Below are 11722 nucleotides of genomic sequence, written 5' to 3'. Positions count from 1 at the left end.
GTGAGCAGCCATCTAGAGGCCGGTAACTGATCTGCCTCTCTCAGGAAGAGTACAATGATGGTGCCAGCTTGGGCCAGTGAAGCAATGTCCTCCACAACTAGACTGAAGAACAAAACAACAGCAACTTGTTTGTTCCCCTTCCCCTGATTCCCCAGTGCTGTTCCCCTCCCCCAATTTCCCAATAAAATCTTTAAAACAAAACAAAACAAAAAAAACCAGAAGTAATATTATATCCCAAAATTTTCCATCCTGTGGCATATCATAAGACTCATGCCATTGTAGATTTTTTTTTCATCTAACCAATATAAATCTAACACCTATTACAGTTCCGGGCACATGATCAATATGTGACCCTAACTTAAATGGCTGAATTCATTTAATCTGTCCTAATTTGAATAACTCTTGCTTGTACTTTTCCTTTTCAGATCCTTAAAAAACAGGTTCCCAACTGAAGTATTCAGCATTGTTATCTATCATTAAACATTGGTCAAAGAATACCATCAATGTTATGATCCATGTCCCACTGCAATTCAGGTTAAAGGTGAGTTCATTCATTCAGTATTTAGAGAGAATTTGTTGATTTTTGCTACCCAATACAGACTCCCCGTGCTTGAAGCAACAAAACTCTGAGGGAGCCCACCTCTGCTCTTCTCAGTCCACAGGTTTTGGGCAAGCGGACTGGCCCCACATTCCAGGGGTAGGACACACACCTAGGTTAAACCAACATTACATTCTAATCCCCAGTGACTGATGCAGAGACGAGCACATGATTCAAGTTAGGACAACTCAGACCAGTGAGGTTTAATTGCAAGACTTTTATTTGCTTAATAAAGGACAGATTCTTCTCTATTCAATTTGGTGTTATGATACTAAACCTGGAGCTGTCGACAATAAAACCAAAATAACAAAAAGTGGAACTGAGGGTTGGGCAGCAGCTCAGAACTGATGCCAACGGCACCAGAATCTAGATCTAACCATCAATGTTTTAGGTATGACGCCAAGAAACTCCTTCTTGCTTCAGCTACCTGTGTCAAGCTTTGGATTCAGACAGACTTCAGGGTGAATCCTCCCTGTCATTCACTGGTTGTGTGGACTTCAGCAAATCATTTCATTCTCTTAACCTCAATTATCTAATAGCACCTGCAAAACAGTTGTAAAGAAGCAATGTGTATACTCAGTCATAATATAGTGGGAAACACTTTATTAAACTTGTAACATTCATCACCAAACAGGAAGTTTTACTTTTTCAACTTAATATGCTTATACTCTCATCAAATCTAAAACATAGGACATTTTGAAAATACTGGGCAACTTTCTTATTACTCTATAATAAATAACTGGTAACAAACAGGAGGTTAAAGAAAGCAACTGGTGAATATTTTGCATTAGGCTCAATAATTCTAAAAAAAAAATCATGATATGTCTATTCAAAATAAAGGTTCAATCCTGGTTACATGATTTTCCTATTTTAAAGGTTTTTCTATTTTCCAAGTTTTAAAAATCACTAATTAAGAAATCTAATGTTTTCTCCTTAAAACCCAATGTCTTACCTCAAAATATTGGCAAATTCTCTCTAAAAGAAAGAACAATCCATTTAAAATTTAAAACTGTGTTTCCTTCCTTCCCATCTTTAACATACTAAAAATAGGTGAAAAACTTTTTATAAATCTCTAAGTAAATTTGTGGGGTTTTTGCATGTTTATGAAGGTATTTATAGAAACAAATGTAGCTTCTGACAGAATATATGACCTGAATTGCACTTTGCATCCATTCTTCACAATATAAACATAACATTATGATTAGGTGACTAAATAAAAACCATCGATCTCTGCTATCAGAAAAGAGAAGCAATGAGAGGCGCAATCCCCATAGCCATGGTTTATGAGCTTCTAGGACTGGTTTAGGATTATCATTTAGAAAATGGAAAATTTAACCTTCTAGAAGTCTGCAAAACAAATATAAGACTGAATGGTTCCAATGACTTGATATAAAAGCTTCAAATGTCATTCCACTTTGCATCAAATGCTCTGTTTTACTACAGTGATATTCATATGGGAATTAACAGTGGTGATCTGTCATTTTCAACCCAACATATAGACTTTACTCACTCTTTAAGTCACAGATTTTCTTCTGAGACAAACTGTAAGATTTCCTTACTACACTGAAACTCCAGAAAAGTCTTATGCTTTCTCTGTTGCTAAATTCTCAGAGCACAAACTTGTAGTTCCCAAAAGTAAAATCTAAGGCATGACGTGAGCAATTTTCTTTAAGAAGAATGCTTAAAATGAAGGGTCAGTTCCTAAACACAATATTAAGGGAATACTTTTTTAATTCAATTTATACATGAGGATCATAGCACAACAAATTTACAAAGTTATAAATTACAACCATGCTCTCATTTTTTTAAAAAAAACTTAAGTTAAATCTACATATGGACCATATCAGTATACTATGTTGTATAAGCATCTACCTACAAATTACCAAAGAAGCATCAATAATTTTTTTAAATTTAACTTTTTAAGTGCCCCTACATTTAGACAGATGTTATCCTATTTTCTCTGAGCAGCTGTTCATGTGGACATGTTCCTTATTTATTGATATACCATGTTTGGTGCTAGGGTCATATTTCTTAAACAGGAACTTGGCAACTTCCAAATTCTTGGTAAATATTGACATATCTCAGCGTGTCAATATTTATACTCTCAGGACTTTGATGAGTCCCTTCAACAATGGCTGCATCTCATTTCTTAGCAGCCACTTGTTTCTGTTCGTTAAGCAATGTCTTTCTTTATTCAATAAAATTCTCATTAACTGTCCAGATAAAACTACAATAGGCTGAAAGCATCCTCTCACACAAAGACAAGATTAAGCTCCTTGCTCATTTCAACATTTTGGTCACTTCTGCAGGGTTAAGTAAAGCTCAAAGAAATCACCCACAAATTCAGTGTGTCCTCCAAGTAATAGTTGTTTTTGATGACTTAATTTCAAGCCTAATCATCATTTTCAACCCCATTGCTGGGGTTGAATGCCACTGAAACCTTTTCAGAATTTACCGTTAAATTGTTTCCTTTTTTGTTAGTCCTAAAGGCTAGGGAGAATTATAAAAGATTGGTTTACAGACTACAATGATGATGATATTCAGCGAACAGTTTGAATTCTGAATACCTACTATAAAAGGTAGCTGAAAAGTTAACAAATTAATCATTAATTAATCTTAAGGCAAATTTACATATTACTGGGACAAAATCCTTGCAATACCTTGTAAATACCCTGGGATTCCCCAATGGCACACAAGCAAAAGTTTAATTTACAACTATTGGCAGTACTGGCATCTACAAAAGCATGAAGGCTTCAGGAGCAGTTTGGAATTCTAGTATGGGTTTCTTCCTTTAGGCAAAGAAAGTCTCAGTGGAGTTTTTCTCCCAAAAAGGGCCCAATTTCATTATCAAAAATTTGCTGACTATAATAACCTTCTGTTCATTGATTTCAGAGAGTGTCTCAGAAAAAACAACAACACAATTCACTCTCTCATTAGCACTGGAAGATTCACAAATGATAAGGAGCGTATTACCCAGGGCTATCAAATACATTAACCACCTCCTACTTGTATAAAAAGAAACACCCTTCTATTAGTTTAAAGACAGTCACCTTTTCCTTAGAAAACAAGGTATAGTAAATAGAGCTCTCAGAAGAGCTAGCTTGAAATCAAAACTCTACCCCTTTAGAGATGAGTGATTTTGGTCCTGCCATTAATGCATTAAAATGTTCATTGACTACGTATGTACAGGCTTTCATATCCCAAAGATGAGTAGGATAGATTTCCAGATCTCTAGTGAGACAGAAACACCCAAGTTTGTCAAGTGCAGAGGAAGGGTGGGAGCTCCTTTGAAAAGCAGCACATAAGCCATCACGACATTTCAGGAAAGGCCTCTTTGAGTTACATTTTTTAAGATATGAATCTTGAAAGGCGAAAATAGTTTAGAGGTGCAAGGAAAAAGGTAAGGAAAGGCATTCCGGGCAGAAGAACATGCATAAGCAAAGACTTGGAGGCAAGAAGTAGCATGATATATGGAAATGATAAACAATTCAGTGTTTCAGACTGATTGCAAATCAAGGATTACAAATTCAAACACCCATCAATTTCAATCATTCAACCAAAACATAATGTGTACTTCTTTGCCTCAGACAGTGTTTTAGAGCTTGGGTTAAGGGAACAAAACATAAAATTTCCTGTCTTTGTGGAGTATACGTTTTAATAGAAGATGAACAATTAAAAATACACATAATAAGCATGCAAGATATAAAAAATGGTAATAAGTGCTGTAATAAATGAAGAAGATAAAACAAGGCAGAGGAAATTGGGAGCACAGAGGCCCGTTAGGAAAGCAGAGAAGTCATATAGTTGCAAAGCTGCAATTTAAAATAGTAGTTTGAGGTAGGCTTTCTTGAAAAGGTGACATTTGAGCAAATACATAAAAGAGGTGAAGGAATTATCATGTGGATGTTTGGGAAGAAGCATTTCAAGTAGATGAAGCGGCAGGTGCAAAGGCCCTATGGTGGAAGTGAGCCTAGTGTGTTCAACAAACAAGGCAGCCAGTAGGGCTGGAACAGAGAGAGGAGAGAATGCAAAGGAATGAAGTCAGAGAGGTAATGGGGAACCAGATCATGCAGAGTCTTGTAGGCCAGTGTAAGGACATTGGCTTTTACCATGAGGCAAATGAGAATTCATAAAAGGTTTTTCAGCAAAGAAGTAATGTTACATTTTTTAAATATACATATATATATATATATATGAATAAAATTCTGAATTTACAGAAAAGTTTCAAAGGTAAGACAGAGTTCCCATATACCCCTCACTCAGTTTCCTCTAATATTAACATCTTACATTACCATGGTGCATTTATCAAAAAGAACACACCAACATTGGTTCATTTAACTGAACTCCAGATTATCTGGATTTTACCAGTTTTTCCACTAATATCGTTTGCCTATTCTAGGACCCAATCTAGGATAACACAATGCATTTAGAATCTTATACTTTAATACAATTTTTTACTTACATTTTTTAAGTATCTGAGAATAGACTGTCGTGAGGCAAGGCTTGAAGAAAGCAGGGAGACCAGCTAGAACATAATTACCGTAATTCAAGAAAGATGATCAGTGTACTAAAAGCAGAAATAGTAGGAAATGGTCAAATTCTAGATATAGTTTATAGAGTCAATAAGATTTGCTGGTGGATTTGATGGAATATGAGGAAAAGAGTCAAGGATGACTCCAAATATTTAACTTTTAGCAACTGGCTATATAGAGTTACCACCAACTGAGATGAGAAAGAATGGGACAATTTTGGGGGGAAAGAAGTTCAGTTTGTGACATTTAAGTTTGAATAACTTTAAGTAAACAAATGGAGGTATAGAGATAGAGAATTGGATATGTGTGTCTGGAGTTTAGAAAGAGAGGAGAAGAGGAATATGAATTTGGTAGTCCTCGGTCTATAGATGGTATTTAAAGTCATTAAGACTTGATATCATCAAGAGGACCTGTAGACAGAGGCAAAAAAGAAAACCAAAGATTGAGCCCTGGAGCACGTAAACAATATGAGATCAGAAAGAAAAGGAGGAAGGACTGAAAAGGAGCAACCAATGAAGTAGAAGGAAAATCAAGAATGCAATGTCGGGCTGGCCGAGTGGCGCAATGGTTAAGAACTGGCTTGGGACGCCAGGGAGCCCCGGTTCGGATCCCACATATGAGGGCCAGTGACACTGCCCTCCACAGCTAAAATGCTGAACAACAGCTCAACCTGGAGCTGGGCTGCCATGAGTCACCAGCGACGGCGTAGGCTGCAGCCCCAGCTGCAGTGGGTTGCCATGGGCTACCGTACGTAGCCAGCAGCCAGCGTGAGCGGCCAGCAGCCAGCGTGAGCGGCCAGCAGCCGCAGTGAGCGGCCATCCAGAAGCCGGTGACTGATCTGCCTCGCCCAGGAAGAGCGCAATGATGGTGCCAACTTGGGCCAGTGAAGCAACGTCCTCCACAACTAGACTGAAGAACAAAACGACAGCAACTTGTCTGTTCCCCTTCCCCCAATTCCCCAATAAAAATCTTTAAAAAAAAAAAGAATGCAATGTCCTAGAAATCAAGTGAAGAAAATACACCATGGAAAAGAGAGTGATCAACTATATCAAAAGTTGCTTGTAGATCAAATACTTTAAGGACAGAATGATAAACTCCTAGAGATCACTCTGACACTAACAAGGGCATTTTGAGGGAGCATGGCAGCGATAGCCACGTTGAAATGATCTAAATTGAGGGCAAGCAGAGTTTGTCACCCCAAAATATGCCTTTTGGGATACTGATTATTTTAAGTTGGTTACTTCGAAGAAAGAAAAGACTCAGGAAGAAGCTTTAACCTTCCCCCTAACTGCCAAAAAATTTAGATAGAGGACCTGCTCCAGGAAGAGAGCTATCATCATAGATAACAATAGTCTACTACGAACCAGTGTATGATAGGAAGGAACCAAGCAAGGTACTCTCTGTATCCCATTGTTAAAAGACAGCCCAGCAAACGTTTATTTAGGGGACATTTTCTTTTCTATAAGCATTTATTTAGGGAACATGTGAACTGCTTTCATCCACTATAAAGTCCCAAACTACTGTTCCTTACCCCTTCTCCTTAGCAAGATGGCATATAAGCCTTAACTGCCCAATTTGTCCCCTATTGTCTCATATTCTTACGAAATCCCCGTATGTATAATTTGGTCATTTTCTCCTGTAAATGTGTCTTATGTTAATTTATTAATCCATCAGAAGAAATTTCTAAGGGTATAAGAAAATTTCTTTTCCTCCCCCATGCAAGAAAAAATAGGAAAAAAAAAAGAAAGAAAGAAATTGGGATTTGCAGCATAGAGAACTCCTTGGAGGATATTTGTTTAGAAGAGCAAATAAATGGGGTTAGAAGTGGAGAAAGGTCATTTCTTAAAGTAAAAGAAATAATATGCAAGCAAAAGAAAACTTTTATGGATCTTAATCTTAGAGCCATGGGGAAAGAGAATTTAAAAAAAGGGAGGGGGGAAACACACACTAGAATACAAAAGAACCTCAACCTCAGACTATAGAGGCTACTTGAGGATCAGAAAAAACAAGCTGTTAAGTAAAAGGACTGCCTTTTAATACATGTGAATATCAGTGAATAAAAATAGGGGAAAACAAATAAAAGGAAACCTTCAACACTATCAGTGCTATGTGCAAAGTAAAATGAGAAAAGGGGAGGAGTAGTCTGGTGCTATGAATGCAGTACCAATTTATTTTAAAAACCTTTCATTGAGTACTAACAGGCAAGTCAATCAGCTCTGCATCATTATCTCGCCCTTTAAGGAGTTTTTAATTTAGTGAAAGAGAAAGCCAGGCACACAGCAACAGGCAATGCTTATTGAGTGCTTACTGCATGCCAAATGATCTAAGATGGTTTAGTAAGAAATGAGAATCCACGGCAGAGCTACCGGAAATGAGGTTTTGGAAGTAGTTAGTGATGTAAACTAGTACTTAAATTAGTTCATTGGCAGTGAAAACCAAAACGGAGTTTACGTGCTTAACTGCCATGTAGCTCAACTACGACCTCCCCTCACCATGATCAGATTAACTTTGTTTGCTGTTACACGAAATAAATAAAAAATAAACCATTGTGTTCTTCTATGGATAACTTTAAAATAACTGACAAACATTTGTTCTTTACTATTTTGAAGGCGAAATACATAAGAGTCCAATGCCTAAAATTAATTATAATCTATAAACATAGTAAATCAATTCTGATCTTGAACAACTTCCGTTTCCTGGTGCTCTTCACAGGTAGCCTGAAGCACAGCTTCACACAGAAGTATATTACCCTAAGTGTTCATCAAGATCCAAACGATCTTTACGTGAAAGCAAAAGCAGTTATAAAGTCTACAGACACATTTACTACTTTAGAAGCCGAGCTTGATGAGTTACACTACATAATTTCCATAACTAAGCCAATTTAATTTGAGTGGCCGGATTTAGGTATAATGTAAAGCAATTACAAGGGAGAGCATTGAATGGCTTTTTTGATAGGAGGGTACTGTACATTTTTATACATTTCTTATTCCCTCTCCCATAAACATTAAATTTCTCCAAGGAACAGAAGCCATCTTTATTCCTCTGTGGCACTCTCATTTTCCTATGAATAAAGCTCTGTAAATAACTGCTAAAATTGTATATTTTACCAACTCTTGACAATTCAATAGATTCAAAGTAGTTATAGTTTTTTTTTTAAGTGTGTGTTGCAGCAAACAATGTAATCACAGATAGCAGAAATCCAAATTTTTTAATCACTGTGTTGCCATAAATATGGAAGGGTCTCATAGTTTGGCCATAGACAGCACATAAATCAACTCATATGAGTTTCCTTCCTTCTTTTTCTCTATTCACTTTCCGAGTTAATAAAGTATTTTTTAAAAAATAACATTCTGAAAAGAACCTTCTGCGGCCTGAGAAAAAAAATAAAGTATACATTTGGAGCCAAAGAGTTGCCATCATTTTCTGATTCACTTAAGGGAACCAAGGGATAAGCTCTGCGCCTCCAACTCCCAAAACATCCCAAGAACTATGCAAACTGAACATGTCAACGTGCCTGTTTCTCTAACTAGAATATATGAAGACAAAAACGGGGGTGGGGGGATACAGCCTCATCTAATGGAATTATTCATATTAGAGGAAGTTAATTAACACTGCTGATTTAAAGAAAAAATTGGCATGCGATTCGTCTTGCTGATGGATTACTTTTCTAGAGTACATAATTACTGAACTCAGTAAAGGGCAGTTCCTTTTCATTTATTACTACAGAAAGTTTTTTCCTGATCCCAAAAGGCCTAAAACGTTTCAGCCCCAGATGCAACCCATTGACAGTCTGCAAAAAATTCGGGATTGGGAGAGAGAAAAGGCCAGCGTTAGGGAAATGATCAAACAGCCTACTCAACACAACCATCCAGGTTAAAGTTTTCCTAATCCCAGAACTTTAAAAGGCATTTCAAAGGCGCTCTGCAATCCAAAGAACCCCTGGGGTGCAACGGGAGAAACTAAAAAGGACGCCCAGCACCAGAAACTAAAAAGGACGCCCAGCAGGTGCAGGCCCTTCGGATAAGGCCAGGAAACCCAGGCGTCTCCAAGAGTCAAAAACCCAAAGGCCCGGTACCTTATACATTGAGGGGAATTCGTGCTGGGAAATATCCACGCACTGCGGAATTCTAGAGGGAAATAACTGGCAACAACAACAAAAACAAAAATAGAAAGAAAAGGGGTGGGAGGAAAGAACAAGAAACACAGGACAGGACTACAATTACTACTGCAAAGAGGTAACCCCCACTTCCGAACCCTACCTGTCAGTGACCCCACTTCCGGTCTCCTCCAAAAGGCCCGCTCCCACAGGCGGACGTCCAGCAGCCAATGAGATTGTCATCTACTTCCGCAGGACTGCATGACGTCTTTTACACCCGCCTTTTCCGGTAGAGAGGAGCCTATCGTAGCGTCTCAGTCGCTACGGCTCAGGAGGAGGTGCCCTGACAGGCCCAACCAGACCGCGGGAGGGAGCGAGACGGGCAGGCGGGGCGTGCACGCCTGTTCCGCCCTGGGCCCGGAAGGGTGATGTGGCTGAGGCTTCGCCGGCCTCACTATGGTAAGAACCGGGGCTGTGGGATCGTGGATGAGCTTTGTAAAGGGGCTGTGGGCTTAAACTAGGACTGAAGGGCTGGGCGGCAGTGGGTGCGCGGGCCAGGGAATCCTGTCACCAACTTGATTCTGCCGGGGCTCGGAGGATGCGCAGGCCCTGGAGCCGTGTGGCCTCTGCGTGCCCAACTGGGGAGAACCAGGGCCGACCACCCAAGAAAGACCCCGGGGTCGCGGAGCCCATCTGGCCCCGCGGAGCCACTTTCTTGACTTGTTAGGAAGAAATGTGCTGGTTTGGCTGAACCCGTCGGTTACGTAAACTCTGTGGTCCTGGACCCTTTGAGGCATTACAACTTCTCGGGTGTGCGCTGGTTATGCCGCGTCTCCTTCTCTCCCTGGGGGCCTGGCCCAGGTGTTTATTTCATTGTCAAATAAACCCCAAATTCCACGCCTTAATTTTCACCTGTTGAAGCAGTAGCCTTTTAGGGCTCTGCTGCTCCATTCTCTCAACCTTAAAAATGCCACTTTACAAACTATAGATTTTAATGATTGGCGTTCTCTGCAGAGGTGGTTTCTCTTCTGAAATGGGGCCTGGCCTCCAGCCTTCCTCCCCTTCCCCACACTCTGTTAAGGCTGTATGTGTTATTTTGTATTACTGTAGATTCCTTTGACAGTTTGGGCCTCTTAGAAAAGTTTGAAATAAGTCATAAAAGTTTGCAAGAGAATGCTTACATCACCAGGTTGAAAAAAAGAGGTACAGCCAGCACGGCCAGAGGACAGGTGTAATAGCAGTAGTAATAGTATCTCCCAAGCTCTGTCTTGAGTCATTTTACCTTTGTTATGGTAAATGCCAGCAGCCTCTACACGGGGCTCTCATGATGAATTTATGAAATTCACGTGCCAGATGTTGCCTGTATGAGCCTACTTCTGGGGAAAGAATGTGTGCCTTTCATAATAGTATCAAAAGCAACTATGATCCCCACAATGCGGAGAAGTTGCTGAGCTTGTGTTTCCAGAAGTTCCTGCAGCACAAAACCCATAGACATTTAATGGGAAGCTCACTAATTGTTGCTTGCTTTATGACAGCCGCTTTGATTATAGCGGGGCATCGGTCACAGACTTTTCCCTGGAGAAGCTTACCACTTAGCAAAGAGATGGCAGTGGATGGCAGCTTATTCCTTCCTTGGCCATGAAAATTCTCCAGCCCCTTTCCCAACCTACCACATGATAGGACGGGCACACTGGCTCTTAAATGAGTGTCGCTAGTGAGCTCTTACTTAACTTAGAAAATGTGGTTCCTTCTTCAACTTAAAAACAGTAGACTGTTACTCTTAAGTCTTGCATATCTTCCTAGAAGCTGAAATTGAATTATTTTACTCCTAGTACTAGTCAAAGATATATTCGTCTTTTCATCATTGAATTGTCTTATGCACTAGCTGAAAGTAAGACAGGTACTGTATTTAAGATCAACAGTATTTAAACTGTCTGGCCGTATTTGATTTTTCAAGAGTAACAACAGTAGCTCTCATTTTATGCCCGGTTGTGGTTGAAAAATCAGTGTATCAGCATTGTCTTATTTCAAGCCCACAACAACTTCTGAATAGATGTTCACAAGTGAAGGCAGTCAGGGTACAAAAACACTGACATGCTTGGGGGGGTCACACACCTACTAGGTGTTGAAGCCAGGGCTCAAATTTACCCTAATGTCCAGGTGCCAGAAATCTTCAGGCTGTGTTGACAGAAACGACATAACTGATATGTCTTAGTGATCTATTGCTCTCAACTATGATATGCCGATCAGACATGGGTGGATAATAGAAACAACTGCCAGGTGATTAATTTTGCGTTCCTGCTCTGTTCCCTGTGAGCTTAGGATGTCAGCATTTTAGAGAAAGTGCACTGTAGTTGGAAGAACAGCACAATGAGGTTTTTTTTTGAGTTTGCTCCTAAACTTAATATATTTGCGAGGTAACCCAGTAATAATGACTTAAATCTAAATTACCATATTTTAATGAATTCAATTTTTTAAATGCATTTTAAGGCCTTA

The 11722-nt window shown here is 39.3% G+C and overlaps 1 protein-coding gene across 4 annotated transcripts in view; it reads right to left on the bottom strand.

Moving 5' to 3' along the window:
- Positions 1-9463, bottom strand: part of XRCC4 (X-ray repair cross complementing 4) — a 239926-nt gene extending 230463 nt beyond the window's left edge. Inside the window, exons 1-2 of one of the 4 annotated variants that reach the window (XM_019652567.1) lie at positions 5061-5704; positions 1026-1140 (exon numbers count right to left, since the gene is read on the bottom strand). Coding sequence is in view for 1 of the 4 variants with exons in the window: in XM_019652564.1 (XP_019508109.1) it covers positions 9206-9214 (9 nt within the window). In the remaining 3 variants the exon portion in view is untranslated. Of the gene's footprint in view, positions 1-1025; positions 1141-5060; positions 5705-9205; positions 9360-9389 lie in introns of those variants that run through there. The other 3 variants (XM_019652565.1, XM_019652564.1, XM_019652566.1) reach the window with 3 other exon arrangements.
- Between the last annotated feature and the right edge of the window lie 2259 nt (positions 9464-11722).

The sequence above is a fragment of the Hipposideros armiger genome, unplaced genomic scaffold, assembly GCF_001890085.2.
Source record: "Hipposideros armiger isolate ML-2016 unplaced genomic scaffold, ASM189008v1 scaffold_182, whole genome shotgun sequence".
NCBI lineage: Eukaryota > Metazoa > Chordata > Mammalia > Chiroptera > Hipposideridae > Hipposideros > Hipposideros armiger.
Note: the sequence above shows the minus strand (reverse complement) of the source record. Positions and strands in the feature narration are given on the sequence as shown.